This window comes from Cannabis sativa, chromosome X, assembly GCF_029168945.1.
Source record: "Cannabis sativa cultivar Pink pepper isolate KNU-18-1 chromosome X, ASM2916894v1, whole genome shotgun sequence".
In the NCBI taxonomy this organism is placed as follows: Eukaryota; Viridiplantae; Streptophyta; class Magnoliopsida; order Rosales; family Cannabaceae; genus Cannabis; species Cannabis sativa.
The window spans coordinates 20,290,027-20,310,106 of NC_083610.1; the positions used below are offsets into that span (position 1 = coordinate 20,290,027).

At 35.6% G+C, this 20,080-nt stretch overlaps 3 protein-coding genes and 1 pseudogene across 3 annotated transcripts; all 4 read right to left on the reverse strand.

Moving 5' to 3' along the window:
• Window positions 1-1,849: 1,849 nt before the first annotated feature.
• Window positions 1,850-3,682, reverse strand: LOC115703032 (UDP-glucose flavonoid 3-O-glucosyltransferase 7). The gene is made up of 2 exons (XM_061106990.1): window positions 3,049-3,682; window positions 1,850-2,819 (listed from the first exon to the last, which is right to left on the reverse strand). Exons 1-2 carry the CDS (start codon window positions 3,670-3,672, stop codon window positions 1,983-1,985), a joined length of 1,461 nt encoding a protein of 486 aa, XP_060962973.1. The 5' UTR covers window positions 3,673-3,682; the 3' UTR covers window positions 1,850-1,982.
• Window positions 3,683-5,587: 1,905 nt separating this feature from the next.
• Window positions 5,588-12,396, reverse strand: LOC115706392 (UDP-glucose flavonoid 3-O-glucosyltransferase 7-like; annotated as a pseudogene).
• A 1,274-nt stretch (window positions 12,397-13,670) lies between these two features.
• LOC115704110 (UDP-glucose flavonoid 3-O-glucosyltransferase 7) lies at window positions 13,671-15,475 on the reverse strand. The gene has a single exon (XM_030631332.2). The coding sequence runs from the start codon at window positions 15,376-15,378 to the stop codon at window positions 13,888-13,890; it is 1,491 nt and encodes a 496-aa protein (XP_030487192.2). The 5' UTR covers window positions 15,379-15,475; the 3' UTR covers window positions 13,671-13,887.
• A 2,344-nt stretch (window positions 15,476-17,819) lies between these two features.
• Window positions 17,820-19,640, reverse strand: LOC115700455 (probable UDP-glucosyl transferase 73B6). Its single transcript, XM_030628030.2, has one exon. The coding sequence runs from the start codon at window positions 19,585-19,587 to the stop codon at window positions 18,112-18,114; it is 1,476 nt and encodes a 491-aa protein (XP_030483890.2). The 5' UTR covers window positions 19,588-19,640; the 3' UTR covers window positions 17,820-18,111.
• Window positions 19,641-20,080: the final 440 nt, after the last annotated feature.

A 20,080-nucleotide genomic window follows, 5' to 3' on the forward strand; every position in this document is an offset into this window, starting at 1 on the left:
TGATCAATAAGAGAGACACTGATATAACTGCTAAGCAACTGAACAAAATAATAATCCAGAGAAAGAACTAGTTTTGCCAATAAATGAGTAACACTAATAGCAATTTTGGAACATTAAACAAAAAAAAAATCATTAGAGTGGTTATAATAAGCTAACAACCTAAATAAGAAAGATCCAACGAATGATTTTTGAGACATTGATAACAAAGAGACGCAATCTGATTCCACCATAACATGAGCATAGCCAAGCCGAACGCAATGCCCAATACCATGTAAAATGACTATAGTTTCGACCATCTCAGGAGTCAACACACCACCAAAAGGCCAAGTGGTTGTGGCTAAAACACCACCAGTAGCTAGCTCTAGCATTTGGAATATCCAAACCAAGGCCATAATTCATTTCAATACCTGTGGGTAATAACTGACCTAAAGCCATCAGTAGCTATATGAGAATGCAAACTATTGGCATTGTGATACAGTTCAATGCACTGAAGACTCCACTCAAAAACAAGCTTATTGTGGATCACTTTCTTCTCATTAATAAGGATATTTAGCCTAAACCAAATTCTTCATAGGCAAACAAAAAATTTCTCAAGAGTTAAACATGAAAATTATTCCAAAGAGACAGGAAAAACTCATAAGAGTCCAAACTTGGGAAGAAAGTGTTGCAGAAATAATGCTACACAAGTGCACATATATTGCTTTAAGTAATCAAATATTGGTAAGACCAAGTATTGTCCCACAAAACTGATTATCAATTACCAATCAATCAATCTTTTGATTTTATTTGATCATATAATTTATTTTTTTAGGATTTTGAACAAGAAAAATAATAACAAATAACAATAAAAATATAAGAAAATAACAATAAAAATTTAATTAGGTCAATTATGATCATCAACTATTCTCTCTTTTACTTCCTAATGTAGTTTACCCAATTCCTCCTCTTCCTATTAAATTAACAAGTTGACTAAGGTTGTTTATAATCTGGTTAAGACTGATAAACTCAATCTAAATAATATTGACTTATATACCACCAATAGATCTATATTTTTTATCAATACTATTCTCACCATATTACATTCTCTACGAGCTACCAAAGGGTTCTCCGCAAGCTCATCCTTCGATATCTTATGTTGTTGGTTCAAACATGGTATAAACTCATATCATGTCAATCTTGTGAGCATTCACAATGAAAACTTTGAAGTGGTCATGCATGATGCTTATTATGGGCGTCAACCGCTCATTGATGTAGTATGTATTTGAGATAAGTTTTCTCTCTTTGTTTTTATGTCACATTGGGGACAATGTGAATCTTTAATTTAAGGGAGGGACGTATAGTTTTTAGTCAGTTATATTTGTGTTGCTTATTCGTTTGTGTTAGTATTTATTTTTAATTAGCAGTTGTTAAGCCATTATTTTTGTCTATGATTGCATTGCTTTACTTGTAAAAAAGAAAATTGTTAATAACCATGTACTTGGTTTAATTGTTTTAGAGTTTAATTAAAAAGTTCTGTGAGAAATTTTTAATATTGCAAATGCTATATCTTGAATTTTATTATATATGTTTGACTAGGGTTTGTGGTATAAGAGTTGGAATTTGATAAAAATTGCATTGTTTGACTTTCAAGGCAAAATCCTTGATGATCTATGCTTTGGAAAAAATATTGATACCACAAATGTTATTTTTGTGTGACGAACTTGTTACTGCGAGTTTTTAGTGTAACATTTTATTAATTATTATTGAAGATAAATAGAATTTTGCAAAGCACGGAATTTCAAAAATTCTTTGAATGTTTAGTTGGTTCCTAGTCTAATCAAAAATTTAATGTAGTATTGGTATATATATGTACATTTAAACACTTTTTCATTTATAATAACAAAAATCCACCTAAAGAGGAAATTTCCATGGAAGAAATTCAACGTACAACTATAACAATGAACATGCAAAGTGTTAAGAACTTTCCAAATCGAACAATATTCTTATAGTAAATTCTGCTGATGATGAGTTGAATCGGGGGCAATACGAGCAGACCTCAAATCATGAAACAAGGCATTCAAATCTAACATAGATGATCCTCCTTCTTTGATAGCATTCCTCCCCATTTCAGCAAGACTCTTCACTCTTCTTCTCATTTCCTCTGCATCTTCTCCTTCCATAATTTTACTCACTGCCTTTGTAATAGCTTCCCTCTTCACAAAATCACCCACCTGTCTCTTCCATTTCTTAGCTCCAACTTCCACTCCAATCCTCAGTATTTGACATACCAATTTCTCATTATAAAATTGTTCGGCGGCAACTGGCCAAGTAACCATTGGCACCCCGACACAGATGCTTTCCAGCGTTGAGTTCCAACCACAATGCGTCACGAATCCTCCAACTGCTTCGTGTTCGAGAATCGAAACTTGTGGTGCCCATCCTCTTATTATCAATCCTGTTTCTTTCATTCTTTCTTCAAATCCTTCCGGAAGCCACTCATCTTTAATCCCTTCTTTCTTTTCTTTCTTCACCACCCAAATGAATTGTTGCCCGGAAGCCTCAAGCCCTGTTGCAATCTCCATGAGTTGTTCATCGTTGAAACTTGCCATGCTTCCAAAACTCACATAAATAACTGAGTTGGGATTCTTTGAGTCGAGCCATTTCAAGCACTCGTGCTGATTATCATAATTAGATGTTTTACGTTCGGTTAAGAAAAGTGGGCCAATTTGCCAAGCTTTCCTTCCGACAACATTTCTGTAATGCTCTGCATAACATGGTTCGAGCTCGTAAAAGCTGTTGACTATAACCCCATAGCACCTACTCTCCACCCAGGGCCGGCCCTGAAAATATATGGGCAGAAGAGTGTTATGGGATTTGAACTCATGACCTTGGACTTTATGCCATCCACCTCAACCAACTAAGCTATAAATATTTATTGCTTATAATACACTTAAATTTTACTTAAATAAAAGCCTAATAATTTTTTTTTATTTTATTTCGGGCCCCGGAAAGTGTGGGCCCTAGGCACGGGCCTAGCCCGCCTATGCCTAGGGCCGGCCCTGTCTCCACCTTTCTTGCAGTGACAAACAGCTTTGTAATTTCACTCTCATCATCGTAATTTAGAGGGTCAGGAATTTGACTCGCTGTTAACTCAATCTTGTCTGGGAAATCAGGAATAAAGAAGTGTTCCGAATCAGATGATATTTTCTTATGAGGCTCATGCAAAAACACACTTGCAAGAGCGCACAAAGCAAAATAACAAGTTCCGTGGAAGAGGAGCATAGGAATTCCAAACTTGGTAGCAACATCATTAGCCCAAGGGAAGAACATATCAGCCACTAGACAATTCGGACGATGTTTTTCCAATATTTGGTCGAGTTGAGGGGCGAGTTTTCCACAACCTTGGAAGAACTTTTGTACCATTTCGGGATCTATTGTGTGAAGGCTATTGACATTTTCTGGCAATCCAACCTCAGCAGCTGGAAATTTGATGTTGATTATGTCGATTTGGGAAGTGTTGTTTTCGATTGATTTGGATATGAAAGGTATGAAGTGAGAAGTAGAGAGAATGGTCACTTTGGTGCCTTTGGAAGCAAAAAGTTTGGCCATGTGAATGGTGGGTATGACATGGCCTTGCGCCATAAAAGGGAAGAAGACTACATGAAGCTGATGATCATGGTTTTTGCTTCCCATATTAATTGGTTTTCTCTACAAGTTAGCTGAATACATAGGATGAAGCAGCAAAATTCTCATTTGCAACGAGGAAGGAATAGACTTGAAATGACTTGGCCAATTTAATTGATGGTTGTGATACTTAAATGACGTTGTTCAGTGTGTTAACAGTATCGACATAGACATATTGGGCAAGAAAAAAACACCTAATGAGTTGTCATGGTTTAAAGGACATATATATATAATTGAAGTTAAGCGTTCAAAATAAATTGAAAAAAATTAGACGGAATTGCTGAAAGCAATATTCAAATTAAACGTAATCTCTTACGTCATTCACTATGTTTAGTAGGAGAAATAGAAGGATGGAAATTAGAGGTGGGAGCAGATGAGAAATTCCTTTGTTTGTCTAGAGGAATTGAAGGAGAGAGAAGAGAATTCACTCAAACCTCCAATTTTGAAGGGAAATTTGAAGTTATATATATACATTTTCTACATATTAAATTTGAGTACAAATTTACTATAATTAAAAAAAAAAAAGCACACTTTATATTAATACCCATAATGTCTTTTTCTTTTCTCTTTTCTTTTAACTTTATTATCCATACTTCTCATTCATATCCACACTGATAGTGGTCTAATGGAAGTCCGATGGTAGCTCGGTGCTACCTATTTTTTATATTTTTGTACATAAAAAAATAGTAACTTTAGGCCACTATTAGACCACCATCAAGCCATATTCTACAATTATATATGTTAAGCTCTATTCATTAAGCTTGTGAGAAAAGCATCGTGCCACCATCAGACTATCATCGGATTACCATCAAATCATATCCTACATTTATAGGTAGCATCGAGCCACCATTAGACCACCATCGGACTACCACTAGACCTTCTTCTTCTTCAACCTTTACCCTTTTTAACAACAGGAAGGCATCGGACCACTATCGGGCCTGGCAAAAAAACTAGTTTTCTGCTCAAAACTCATATTTGACAATTTTTCGACTCTAAATTTAACATCAACTCACATATAACAAACATTAATCATACAAATTATTCCTAAACCAATAAACCTATAAATCAAATCATACATTCCATCAACCCTAAATCACACAAAAACACAATAAAATGAAATGAAAAACTTACATTCATTTTGCGGTGGTCGTGATTCAGAGATCTTAGGTCTTTGGTTGGTAGTCATTGGTGAGTTGGTGGTCTTCGGTTTGAGGCACGGTGGTTGGTAGTCGTGGGTTGCTAGGGTCTTCGTGTGGGTGAGAAGAATAGGGGGAGAGAGACAAAGAGAATAGAGGACTAGAGAGAAAGGAGAGATGAGTTATGAGAGGGGTATTTTTGGATTCAATGAAAAAGTTGCCTATCTAACTAATTTTAATATACTTAGGTTTAGTGTACCAATTTTGCTCAAATGCATAAAATTAATTCAAATTTTGCCCAAATGAAAAAGCTCTGTGTCAAACATACCCTTGCTCATCATGAAATTACTAATATTCTTACTAAGGCTCTCTTAAACTAGATTCGCCTTATTACGAGACAAACTGAACATAACAGTTTGAGAGGGGTGTTAGGCTTTGTTTGTATATCTGTTAGTTCAGATAAGTTAGTTATATATTTTCGGTTCATAACACTATTGTGTACTGTTCACCTATAACTAATTCTGCTAGCTTCTTGTCCTAACTACCTAACTAAACTTTGTATATATAGAGCCTTGGTGCTCATAGTTCACTAATGAATATACAATTGAATACTTTCTCTCTCTCGTTTTCCACTTCTCAACAGGTTACTACTTTAGACAACAGTGTTATCAAAAATTCAAACACTTGCAACTATTCAAAGTTGCCAAAAATTTCTCCACCTCAATAAGTACATACAAAGTCACAAAATTCAACTTAATAATAAATATAAATATAAACAAACTATCCCATTATGTAAAATCAGTTTATTATTGAATGAAAGTTTCTGAAGAGTTTCTTTCCTTAGTCAAATTCTCAAATTAAACATGGGTACACATAAACATTTTATTTATAATAGAGAAAATCATCCATCACTACAAGAGAAAGTTATGGAAAATTCTAATATCTTTTAGTGCACATTCTCTTGACGATGAGTTGAATCTCGAGCAATACGAGCAGACCTCAAATCATGAAACAAAGCATTAAAGTCTAACATGGATGATCCTGCTTCTTTGATAGCACTCCTCCCCATTTCAGCAAGACTCTTCACTCTTCTTCTCATTTCCTCTGCTTCTTCTCCTTCCATAATTCTACTCACTGCGTTTCTAATGCGTTCCCTCTTCACAAAATCACCCACCATTCTCACCCATTTCCTTGCTCCAACCTCCACTCCAATATTCAGTACTTGACTCACCAATTTCTCATTAAAAAACTGTCCGGCGGCTACAGGCCACGTAACCATTGGCACCCCAGCGCAGACGCTTTCCAGTATTGAATTCCACCCACAATGTGTTACAAATCCTCCAACTGCTTCGTGTTCGAGAATCGGAACTTGTGGTGCCCATCCTCTTACTATCAACCCTCTTTCTTTCATTCTTTCCTCAAATCCTTCTGGAAGCCACTCTTCTTCAACCCCTTCTACCTTTTCTTTCTTCACAACCCAAATGAATTGCTGCCCAGAAGCCTCAAGCCCTGTTGCAATCTCCATCAGTTGTTCATCGTTGAAATTAGCCACGCTTCCGAAACTCGCATAGATAACCGAACTTGGTTTCTTTGTGTCGAGCCACTTCATGCACTCGAGTTGGTTATTTGAATTAGACATATTATAATCAGACAAGAAAAGTGGGCCAATTTGCCAAGTCTTAATACCGCTAACCTTTTTGTAAAGATCAGCATAAGCTGGTTCGAGCTCATAAAAGCTGTTGACTATTGAAAGCTTTGAAGCAGAGTAACAAACAGAGAGAAGAAAGCCTCAGAACCAAGATAACAGAACCTTGGTTAAAACTGAGGAGTACACCTTTTATATATACACAAAGATATTACAAAATTAATAATCTGTTAATAACAGATTCTGTTACAAAGAAAACAGAAAATAACAAACAAAACTAAACCAACAAACACGTGCGTTTATTGGTTATCATCCCCCCTCAAACGAAAAGGTGTACAAAGAACTTTGAGTTTGCTTTTAAGATAAAGAAATCTTTCTTTAGGGAGAGACTTTGTAAGGATATCAGCTAACTGATCAACACTAGGGACATGGCGAACTGATATTTCTTTCCTCAGAATTTGCTCTCTAACAAAATGTAAATCGATCTCGATATGTTTGCATCTAGCATGGAAAATAGGATTGGCTGCAAGAGCAGCTGCACCCTGATTATCCACCCAGATTATGGGAACATCAGGTGAGGAAATGTGTAGCTCAGACAGCAATGAACATAGCCATTTGATTTCTGCTGCTGCATTAGCCAATGCTCTGAATTCAGATTCAGTAGAGGATCGGGCAACGACTTGTTGCTTTTTGGCTGACCAAGAGATCAAATTTGGTCCAAGAAAGGCTGCATAACCACCTGTGGAACGCCTGTCATCAATGGAACTTGCCCAGTCAGCATCGGAGTATACTTGCAGAGATAGCCGAGATGCTGGTTGCAGAATTAATCCCTCATTAATGGTCCCTTTCAAATATCGAAGTAGCCTTTTACATGCATCCCAGTGCACAGTAGTTGGTGCATGAATAAATTGAGACAATTTATTGATGATAAAAGCCACATCCGGTCGAGTAAGGGTAAGGTATTGCAAAGCACCCAATGTGCTTCTGTATAAAGTCTGATCTTCAAGAGCAGTACCTTCATAGAGAGAGAGCTTGTGAGCAGTACTAGTGGGATTGGAACATGGCTTAGCCCCATCTAGATTAACTTTAACAAGTAAATCTGAGATGTATTTGCTTTGAGACAAATAAAAGCCTTCTTTGGTTCTACAAACTTCAACACCAAGAAAATAGTGAATAGGACCGAGGTCTTTGAGTTCAAAACACTGATTTAGATCAGCTATTAACTTGGTTATTAAAGTAGTATTGGGACCAGTAATAAGTATATCATCCACATATACTAGAAAAATTATTAAGCTCTTACCCGAACCATATACAAACAATGCTGAATCTGCTCGAGAAGCTGTGAATCCCCAAGCAAGAAGAGTAGTCTTGAGTTTGTCATTCCAAGCCCGAGGGGCTTGCTTAAGACCATATATGGCTTTATGTAAATGGCAAACATGATTAGGCTTAGTTGGATCTTCAAAGCCTTTTGGTTGAACCATGTAAACTGTCTCTTCAAGTATACCATTTAGAAAAGCATTTGAAACATCCAATTGTTTTACCTCCCATTGAAATGACACAACAAGAGTAAGCACCATTCGAATTGTTACAGGCTTCACCACGGGACTGAAAGTTTCAGCATAGTCAATCCCTGGTGCTTGTAAATAACCCCGAGCCACTAGTCTAGATTTGTACCTGTCAACACTCCCATCTGAGTTTAATTTGATTCGATGAACCCACTTATTGTCAATAAGATGCATATGACTTTGATATGGTACTAAAGTCCAAGTACCATTCTTTTTAAGGGCAGCAACTTCATTAGTCATAGCAGCATTCCAAGCAGAATTTTGAAGAGCAGACTTGAGAGACTTAGGTTCGCGAGGCATTAATGATTCTGGCAGTTTGTGTTTGGTAGCCAAGTATGCCTTAGGTTTGAAAATGCCATGTTGAGATCGAGTTTGCATTGGATGAGTTCTGATGGGGGCAGAACTGGTAGGTATATCTGCAGAAGGAACTGAGACAGTGGGAATGGGCAATTGTGATTCAGTGGGAGCTGACATATGCTGAGTTGGGGTTGTAGACAGGCTACTGGAAGAAGGTGCAGAGTGCACAGCAGCAGCAGCAATTTGAGGAGAGTCATGAGGCTCAGCAACAATAACAGATGGAACAGATGCAACATTAGTTTGATTAAAAAACTGGGCAGATTGAGTGGAAAATGTAGCTGTAGGAAAAGTTGCAGCAGAATGTACCTGTTGTAAGTTGTTGATGTTGAAGGCAGGAAAGTGAGATTCATTGAAAATCACATTTCGAGCAATGAAAATGCGGCCTTCTTTATTTTCACACATATACCCTTTATGCTTTGGAGAGTAGCCAAGAAAAATACATTCTTGAGATCTGAATTCTATTTTGTGATGAGAGTATGGCCTTAAATGAGGGAAACATGAGCAGCCAAAAGTCTTTTGAATCTTGTAGTCAGGTGTTTGATGGAACAAACATTCAAAGGGACTGATATTTCCAAGGACTGCAGTAGGCATTCGGTTAATGGCATACACAGCACATTGAAATGCATGCCACCAATAAGACATGTCAAGACCTGAGTGAGCTAACAAGGTTAGCCCAGTTTCAGTAACATGACGATGTTTCCTTTCCACTCTTCCATTTTGCTCATGAGTATGAGGGCAAGACAATTGAAACTTGATACCTTGATCACTTAGAAACTTTTCAAATGGTCTATATTCGCCTCCTTCATCTGTTTGGACAGCCTTTATAGGCAAGTTAAATTGTTTTTCCACTAAACTCTTGAATCTGATGAAAACTTCAAATGCCTGAGATTTAAGAGTTAATGGAAAAATCCAAGAAAAGCGACTGTAATCATCAATAAAAATGATATAGTACTTGTAGTTATCTTTGGACACAATGTGAGAGGGACCCCAAAGGTCAGTGTGCACTAATTCTAGTGGCTGAGATGCTCTACTAGTGGACAAAGGAAAGGGAAGTCAATGACTTTTGCCTAATTGACAGGATTTACAAAATTGTAATTTTGTAATAGAGTGAGGAATGTTTGATGTTTTTAGTATTCTGCTTAAAACCTCAGGAGCAGGATGCCCCAATTTGTTGTGCCACATATTTACATCATTATGCAAAGTAGAGGTATAAACAGTAGGAGATGAAAAAGAATCAGTTTTATTCATAGAAGAGTTATTACAAGGTAAAACTGTTGCAGAAGATGAATTACAAGATTCAACAGTAGTGTTATTACAGTGAGAGGAACTAGAAATCGAATTGACAAGATTGCATTGAAGAGAACTGTTGGACAGAGGTGATTGGCCATCTCCTAACAGATACAAATCATTCTTGAGAATTCCTTTGAGAAGGACAGCCCCCGAGTGTTTGTCCTTGACAAAACAACAAGACTTGTGAAACTCAAGAAAGACATCATTATCTTTAGTTAATTTGGAAACACTAACTAAATTTTTGGTAATTGAAGGAACATGCAAAACAGAATGAAGTTGAAGAGGATTAGAATGAGAAGAGGGAAGAGTGGTTTTACCAATATGAGAAATAAGTAATTTCTTACCATCTCCAACAGCAACTGATTCTTGACCATGGTAAGGGGTAGCAGTGTCCAAAGATTCCATAGCAAAGGCTACGTGATTTGTCGCACCAGTGTCGACATACCAGCCAATATCATCTCCAAAGTCAGGGAGAGTTTGAGTGTGATGATCAGGAATAAGGTGCTGTTCAGTGAGATGAACATGAGGCTGAGAAGGAGGATTCTTGGGGGTGATCCAATTCTTGTCAAACCTGTAGTGACAAGTAGTGGCTGTATGACCATATTTCATACACAATTGGCATAAAGGTCGATTATTTGAGGGAGGGCGACTGTAATTTCGATTTGGCACTTTGGAATGTTGATCACCAGTAGACATTCGGCCAGAGTGAAAGGGATGTCGATAAGGACCTGGTTTGGAGCCAAATGTAAGGTTTGCAGCCATTTTCGTAGGAAGATCCATCATGGAGGAATGTCTTTCAAGCCTAGTCTCATGAGACATGAGAAGAGCTTGAACCTCCTCGAGAGTGAGAGAATCATTTCTTGATGTAATACCCGAGACCACAGGATCAAACTCCGGGCCAAGACCATTAAGCAAGTGGAGAATAAGATCAAGATCAGTGATAGAGTGACCAGCTATAGCTAAAGAATCACATATTGACTTGATTTTATCAACATAATCAGAGATGCTGAGATTACCTTTGTAAAGATTAGTCAATTGTCCCTTCAATTGAAGTAAACGAGCTCTAGATTGGCCTGCAAACTTCTGTTCAAGAGCAACCCACACAGCATTAGAAGAGGTGTAATTCGAGACAGTCCCAAGGATGGCTTCAGACATAGAAGACCGAAGCCATGAAAGAAGTAGTTGGTCTTTCTTTCGCCATTGAAGATACAGAGGATTTGGAGCACCATTGATTAGAGCAGACGGAGGAGAGTTGTTGGTAAACAAAATTTCATCAAGGTCATGTCCAATGACCGTAGGAACAACCTGGGATTTCCAGGCAAGATAATTGGCTCGATCGAGCTTGATGGTGAGAGACGAGGTTAGCGAGTTTGAGAAGGGATTCCAGTGCGCAGGGACAGCAGCTGAGGAAGGCGGCTGAGGACGAGGATCTGTAGTACCAACACCTGAGGAAGGCACCTGAGGCCGAGGATCTGTAACACCGACTGGGGACGAGTTGTCGCCGGAAGAAGCCATGGACGTGAGTCAAGAAGCTCCGATACCATGAAAGCTTTGAAGCAGAGTAACAAACAGAGAGAAGAAAGCCTCAGAACCAAGATAACAGAACCTTGGTTAAAACTGAGGAGTACACCTTTTATATATACACAAAGATATTACAAAATTAATAATCTGTTAATAACAGATTCTGTTACAAAGAAAACAGAAAATAACAAACAAAACTAAACCAACAAACACGTGCGTTTATTGGTTATCAACTATAATCCCATAATTCCTACGCTCAACCTCTCTTATAGCTATATACAGCTTCCCTAGTTCAGTACTCTCATCATGGTGTTTCATAAAATAAGGAAGTTTACTTGCTGTTAACTCGATTTGGTCTGGTAAATCAGGAATAAGAAAGTGTTCTGAATCAGAAGATACCTTCTTATATGGCTCATGCAAAAATAAACTTGCAACAACGCACATAGCAAAATTACAAGTTCCATTGAAAAGAAGTGTGGGAATCCCAAACTTCTCAGCAACATCTGTGGCCCAAGGGAACAGCGCGTCGCACACGAGACAATCGGGAAGATGTTGTTCTAAGATTTGGTCGAGTTGAGGGGCGAGTTTTCCGCATGCTTGCACGAACTTTTCAAACATTTCTGGGGTACGTGCAGCGGGAGAGCTGTCTACCTCTTCAGGCAATCCGACCTCAGTAGCTGGAAATTTGATGTTGAGAATATTGATCTGGGAAGTGTTGTTTTCAATGGATTTTGCCAAGAAGGGTGTGAAGTGAGAAGTGGTGAGAATGGTTACTTTAGTGCCTTTGGAAGCAAAAAGCTTGGCCATGTGGGTATGAGATGGCCTTGCGCCATATAAGGGAAGAAGATTACATGGAGCTGATGTTCATGGCTTTCGCTTCTCATGTTGGAGAGAATTTGTTAATGTATTCGAATGGTTTTCAAGAACTTTGTAGCACGAACCAAAAAGTGAATTGAATTTGTACTATATAAGATAAATTTTTTAAATTGAAATATACATAGAAAAATTACATAATTCCAACACACACTTTGAAATTTTATCTTATTCTACCTAACTAGTTACGACCAAGGAGATTGAAGTGGACTATTTGACGAAACACATGTGACTTTTCTAGTAATGTTAAGTAGATTTCTTGGACTAATCAGTATTTTGTGAGATGATTAAATTAAGTTTTGGGTCTGTATAATTTAGAGAAATTTTAAAAGGCAGTATTTAATATGTGCTAATATTATTATTAGCTCAATTAAATATCGGGTTTTATATAATTTAATATCATAATTTTTAGAGAGTATCGTTAGTTAATCACAAGATCACACATCTGGAAAGTGTTAGGTACTATTAGTGTCCAATAACAATACTCTATATATAATTTAATGTAATAATTTTTAAGAGTATCACTAACCAAATACAAAATGACACATCTAGGGCTCGTTTGGTATGCCGTATAAGGGTCGTATTGTATTAAATAATAAATAATATTATGTTTGAATAAAACAATGTATTGTACTAATTATTATGACCAAAATTTTTAATACAATGTATGTTGTATTATTTACATAATAAATGGTTTGTATTGTATTATAATTTTTACAAATAATTCGGGGTCAACACCAATCTCCGACATGGACCCGGGATTCAGACCCGAACTCGATCCCAAACCTGGGACTCGGGACCTAGACCTGGGACCCGGGACCCGGACCCAAACCCAAACCAATTTCTTGATGAATTTTTCAGTGATTTTTCCAACGACAATGCCAATTTCGACGATTTTTTCGGCGCCAGCAGTAATTCCGACGAATTTTTCTGACACCGGCAGCTACTTTGGCAACTTTTCTAACGCCGACAGTAACTCTGACAATTTTTTCGACACCCATGACAAATAAAACTGGCTAAACACAAATAAAAACATTAAATATGAGCTTTCAAAACTTAATTTACATATATATGACATATCAAATACCATAAAAATACCTTAAATTAAAAAAAAAATATATCATATAAATTGATCAAACCTAAAAGTACTAGTTTCTTGTTTATTTTTTCTCAGCTTGAAACAGAGTTTTTCAAAAGATCATTGAAAGAAACTACTTTTAGCTTATATAAAGAGGTACTGAAATAGTCATAGACCATGGGAAGGACTATGGATGGAATGGTCATAGACCATGGGAAAAACTATAGAGAAAATGTTAAGATGTTTATACATGTATGTGATTTTGGATTTTATTCTGCACATCACACATCAAATTCCATTTAAGCAGTATTTGAGGGTGAAAAGAAATCCAGTATTTGATTAAAAATTTAAAGAAAAAAGAAAAAAACTTGAATGGGGAACATTTAATAAAATAACACGTGGACAATATTTTTATCTGTACATAGAGATGTTTTTTCTAATCCACCCAAGTACTATCCAATACTTTATTAATATAATAGCCATGCAAAACAATGCAAAGAATCAAGTCTCACAAATCACAATATTATTCAAACCAAACCAGATACACAAGAACAGTTCTCAAACAAAATACATTTCAAATATTATGAACATATAGAAAAATGACATATTTCCAACATGTACTTTGGAACTTCATCTCATTCTACCTAATTAACTACAATTGACACACTTCTACGACTTTTCTAGTAACTGAGACTTAGTCAAAAGCAGGCTTTTACAACTTTTCTAGCAAAAAATAAACAACAGAACAGAGAAATGAAACTAGCAACACTTTGAAATTTCACGAGAGAGTAGAGCCAATCTCAGCTCATCAAAAAAGGCCTCCAAATCCATATAAGAGGAGCCACCTTCTTCTATTGCTCTTTTGGCCATTTGAGCTAATCCTTTTGCTTTACTTCTCATTTCTTCGGCTTCTTCTCCCTTCATAACCCTTCTCAACGCATTCTCTAACTTTTCCCTCTTGACAAAATCGCCCCCACATCTCGACCATTTATTAACACCAACTCCAACCCCGATCCCAAGAATTTGAGTCACCAACTTCTCGTTGTAGAACTGCTCTGCTGAAACAGGCCATGCCACCATCGGCAGCCCTGCACACACTCCTTCAAGAATCGAGTTCCAACCACAATGAGTTACAAATCCTCCAACCGCTTCATGACCAAGAATCAAAACTTGTGGTGCCCATCCTCTTATTATAAGTCCTTTTCCTTCCATTCTTTCCTCAAATCCTTCTGGTAACCACTCTTCTTTAATCCCTTCTTGTTTTTCTTTTCTCACAACCCAAATGAATTCCTGCCCTGAACCCTCTAAAGCCATTGCTATCTCCATGAGTTGTTTGTCTTCGAACGTTGTCAAACTCCCAAAACATACGTAAATAACTGAATTGGGTTTCTTGGAATCAAGCCACTTTAACCAAACTTGTTTATCAATGGAGGATTCCATTCCTCTATTCCCTGTTTCCCCAGGATTCATTCCTTTACTGTTTAAGAACAAGGGACCAATGTGCCATGACTTGATGCCTAAAACGTTGTTATAATGATCTGCATAAGCAGGTTCTAGCTCATAGAAGCTATTAACAAGAACCCCATTGCACCTCATTTCATCTTCATGTATATCCTTAAAGAGCTTTATGAATTCGGGTTCCACATCTTCTTTATAAAAATCAGCTACCCTGCTTGCTGTGAATTCGATCTTATCTGGCAAATTCGGAATAATGAATGTTTCGTATTCAGAGGATACTTTGGTATGAGGCTCATACCGTATCATACTAGTACAAGCACAAAGAGAAAAATAACAAGTCCCATGAAACATAAACCTTGGAATACCAAACTTTGCAGCAACATCAGTAGCCCAAGGAAATAACATATCAGCTATTAGCCCATCTGGACGGTGTCGTTTTATAAGTTGTTCTATTTGTGGTCCAAGCATTGGAAGAGCTTGAAAAAACTTTGAAACCATCTCAGGTGTTGTAGCCATGTGTAAGCTTTCGATTCCTTCTGGGAGTCCAACCTCATAAGTTGGAATGTTAATGGTGAGAACATCAATTTGGGTGGCTGAATCAGTGTTTTGATTTATTGATTTGGAGAGAAAAGGTAGGAAGTGTGGTGTTATGATAATGGTTGATCTTTGACCACGAGAAGCAAAAAGCTTAGCCATGTCAATGGCTGGTATTAGATGACCTTGAGCCATTAAGGGGAGGAAAAATACATGAAGTTGGTGGTGGTGGTGTTGATGTGTTTGAATGTCCTCCATTGATAGACCACAAGATTTTTACTACAAACTGATAGATTTTTCTTTTTATGGTTTGTACGATGAACATTGGAGAGGAGTATTTAAGTGTGAGTGTCGGTCTTAGAAAATAGCAGAGTCACGTGGCACTGTAGTTTTGGACATTTTGCACCTCACCCACCACCAATAAAAACTTCATATCCAACCTCAATAATTAAATATCTTTAACAATTGACATGTCTGTATACGTGAACGTGAGTCTCGTTTTCGTGAGCCAAATTTTTTTAGGGGGTTTTTGTAATTTTGGGTACATTTGTTAAAACATTTTTAATCAATTTTTTTTTTTTAATTAAAGAAGTGAAAATTAAAATTTTGAAAAAAAATTACTTTTAAACATTTTTTTTTAATTAATATTTTAAACTCCGACCTCAACCTGAATCATGGAATCCAGACTCCGGCCTCAGCCTCAGTCTCGAACACGAACTACAACTCTAGCCCCATACTTGAAACTCGACCTAAATAAAAATGAAAATGAAAGTTATAAAACACTTTTGTTTTCTATTTTTAAATTTAAAAAACAAAATTAGTTATAAAACACATTTTTATTTTTTAAAAACACAAATTTTACTTTCATTTTTATAATTAAAAAATAAAAGTGTTATCAAACACTCGCTTTGTTTTTTAATTTTTTAATCACCAAAATAAAAGTAAAATTTGTGTTTTTAAAATTTTAGTTTTAAAAAACAAAAATGTATTTTATAACCACTTTTATTTTTAATTTTATAAACATAAAATAAAAATGTGCTCATAACTTTCATTTTTATTTTTATTTTTTGATTTTATTTAAATCGAGTCTAAGTCCGAGTTTGGGGCGGGGGATGTGGTTCAAGTCTGGGTCTCAAGGTCCAGTTAGGGTTGAAATCTAAAATATTGATTAAGAAAAAAATAAACTATTTAAAAAAATTGTGAAAATAATTTTTTTTGTTTTCAAAATTTTAAAATTTTAATTCTCAATTAAAAAATTGAAAAGTAAAAAAAAATGTTATAGAACATGTTTAAAAAAAATATTTTCACTTTTTTAATAAAAAACAAAAATTGATTAAAAAAAGTTTTACCAAACGCACCATTAATTGCTACTGTTTGAGCATTCACAATAGCTTTTCTACAATATTCTTTAAAATACTTTAAAATTTCATCTTACACTTTTATATTACATCATACACAGTTACTCTATATTCTTCTCTTGCTACAGCACCTTTTAATATGTTTCTCAATTAAAATAAGTAATAATAAAGGGGTTTTTCATTTTAACACTCTAAAGTAGTTTTTTTTTTTTTTTTTTTCATTTTTACAGAAATTCAGATAACAACTAACAAAACAACTTAAATCGCAACCAAAATCCACATAGCAACCCACATAAAAACCATTGGAGCAACCTAAACCGTAAATTTAAAAAAAAAAATGTTAAAAAATAGTATATGCAGCAATTTCCGTAATAATAAATAATGATAAAGTAACAAATAATACTTTATTTGAAGAGAATATAATAAAAAGATATTTGCTAAAGGAATCATTGGTGTTTGGCACCCTCATCGGTCTCATACCGCTTATAATTAATTATCGGGTCTCATATAACTTAAAAAAATAATTTTTAGTGAACATCGTTAACCAATCGTAGGGTGCTACCTATAAAAAGTACTGGACACCACTAGTAAATAACAGTACTCTAATAGCAATAATATATTTTGGTTTCAATATTTGTTAAAATTAGATTTGCCTGTTTAGGACTCGATTTGCATACCAGTCCATAACGATCAAAATCAAATCATGAACCTAGTAATAAAACAAATTCAATAAAGTAACAACTGGTACCATAAAAAAGCGACCAAAAAATGGAGAGTCTCGTCCAATTTAAAAGGGCTTGATGTATTAAGATAATTGAATTTTGAGTTGTTCGATCAATTTAGGGAAACTTAATAATAAAATTTATAAATGTCTCAATCTTATTTTTCTTTTAATGTCATATGAATATTTAAGTGCGAAGACCATTTCAATGCTCATTTTCACCATTTATAAATTAAACCAATAATTAAGATAAGTATGAAAATTAAAATTTCTATAAATACAATACATCGAAACACTTGATCGCTTTTTTTGGAGTCGAAAGGTTTGTAATTAATGGAGAAAAGTTGCTCTAATGTATATTATTGAAGGCACTTTTTATATACTTGGGATGCAAGTGTTAGCAATAGTCAAAGTTCAAACCAAATATTGATTGTTTGAATATTTTTCTAGTTTAGATTAGATATTAGGAGCATCAATCACTTTCTTTATAAAACAATAAAATTTCATGTTTAGTTATGGGAGTTCTCTAATTATATTATATTTCTGTCACTATTTGAAATTTTCTTTTAAGTGAAGCGTATGACCATGATATGTTTTTAGATCGAAGATAAAGATATTCCATCTAAAACTAAAAGAATTCTAACTGAGTGATTATAACTCACTTGAAATATTAAATATAACAACAATAACAATAAACAATTTTTAATACTATATCATAATAAAATTATTATTAAATAAATATAATATTTACACATACATTATAATTTAAAATAAAAATATTAGTTCAACATAAATAAATTTACAAATTATATTTTTTAATATAAAACTTAAAAAATATATAATAGATTATAATTTTGAGGTTATTTTTATTTATAATTAGTTTAAATTATAACTTAATTTTTTTATAATAAATTAGAGTTTATATTTTGTTATTGTTGATGAAGTAATAGAGTTCAAATCTTGAATGATAGCAGTCAAATCAGAATAAGAGGATCCTTCTTCAACAGCATATTTTGCCATTTGGGCAAATTTTCTAGCTCTGCTTCTCATTTCCTCTGCTTCCTCACCTTCCATAACCCTTGTGGCTGCCCTCTCAAGGGCTCTTCTCTCAACACTATCCCCAACAAACTTAACCCATTTCTGAACTCCAACCTCAATCCCAATCTTCAATATTTGAGTCACAAGTTTCTCATTGAAAAACTGCTCAGCAGAGATTGGCCAAGTCACCATGGGCACCCCAGAAGACACTGCTTCCAGAATTGAGTTCCACCCACAATGAGTGACAAAACCACCCACAGCTTCATGATCAAGAATCAGCATTTGGGGTGCCCAGTCTCTTACAATCACTCCTTTTCCTTTCATTCTCTGCTCAAAACCTTTAGGTAACCACTCAACTTCTTCTTTGGTCTCTTCTTTGTTTCTTCTCACAACCCAAATGAATTGGTGCCCTGATGCTTCAAGCCCTGAAGCAATCTCAATGAGTTGTGAAGCTGTGAATCTAGCCTCACTTCCAAAACTTACATACAAAACCGAGTTCGGCTTCTTCGAATCGAGCCACTTCAAGCAATCAAACTCGTCTATGGAAGATTCCTTTCCTCTCTGGGATTTTTCTTTGGTGTCCTTATTGCATAGTGAGACTGGACCTATATACCATGCCTTTTTGATCCCTAAAGCCTTCTTGTAATACTCTGCATACTCATGTTCAAGCTCGTAGAAAGTGTTTACCACAACTCCATAGCTCTTCACCTCGGATTCTATCACTTCTTCTAGCAACTTTGTCATGTAATTTTTAGTATTTTCTCTCACAAATTCAGGCAATTGCATTCTTGTCAACTTTATCTCTCCCGGAAGATTAGGAATCAAGAAAGGCTCAAAATGAGAGGAAACTCTATTGTGAGGCTTGTGAAGCTTCAAACACTGCCAAGCACATAAGGACATGACACTTATTACGTGAAAAACTAGCCTTGGGATTCCGAACTTGGCTGCGGCTTCAGTCGCCCAAGGAAAGAACATATCGGCCACTAGACAACTCGGGCGGTGCTCCCCGAGCAGATGCTCGAGGGGCTCGCGGAGTTGAGAAGTAGTTTCGAAGAATGTCATGAACAAGTCTTGGGAGGGGACAGAGTCGAGGTTTTGGCACCATTGAGGTAGTTGGCCACCAGACTTTGAGTGAGGAAAATCGATGGTTTTGATACTGATTTCTCGTCCAAGAGGTTTGGTTCTTTTTATGGTTTTGGACAAGAATGGAGTGTTTATTGGGGTGGTGATTATGGTTGTCTTCACTCCACGCTCTGCGAATAACTTGGCCATGTCTGTAAGTGGTATCATGTGGCCATGAGACATGAATGGGAGGAAGAATATTTCCAGCTCTCGTTTCTCGTTTTGCATGTTTAAACAAAACTTTTTGATTTAGATATTTCAACTCAATTCATGTCATAATATATAGGAAGAAATTGGTTCAGTTTTACTATTTTAGTATATGCGTTTAGATTTATTTATTACATTGGAAATGGTTGGCTAATAAAGAGACATTATAATTTGGTGTACGTAACTTGCAACAAATTAAATGGTCGTAAAAACACTCGTAGTAAATACTTGGTGAATATATTCATGAAAGAAACGTTAATTTACTGTTTGAATTAGTACATTAAACACAAACAATAAAGATTTCAGGAGTTATAAATCAGATGAGATTTAACTGATCTATCAATTACAATTCAATCTAAGAAGTTAATCCCTCCTATCAAACCAACAAATTAACGTTCCTAATGGAAAAGTATAGGATAGGCAACTATATCATATAAGTAGTTGGCTTAAAATATAATTTAGCCTACCAAACGACCCTTAGCTTAAAAAAAAAATAATTGCAAACATGTTATCT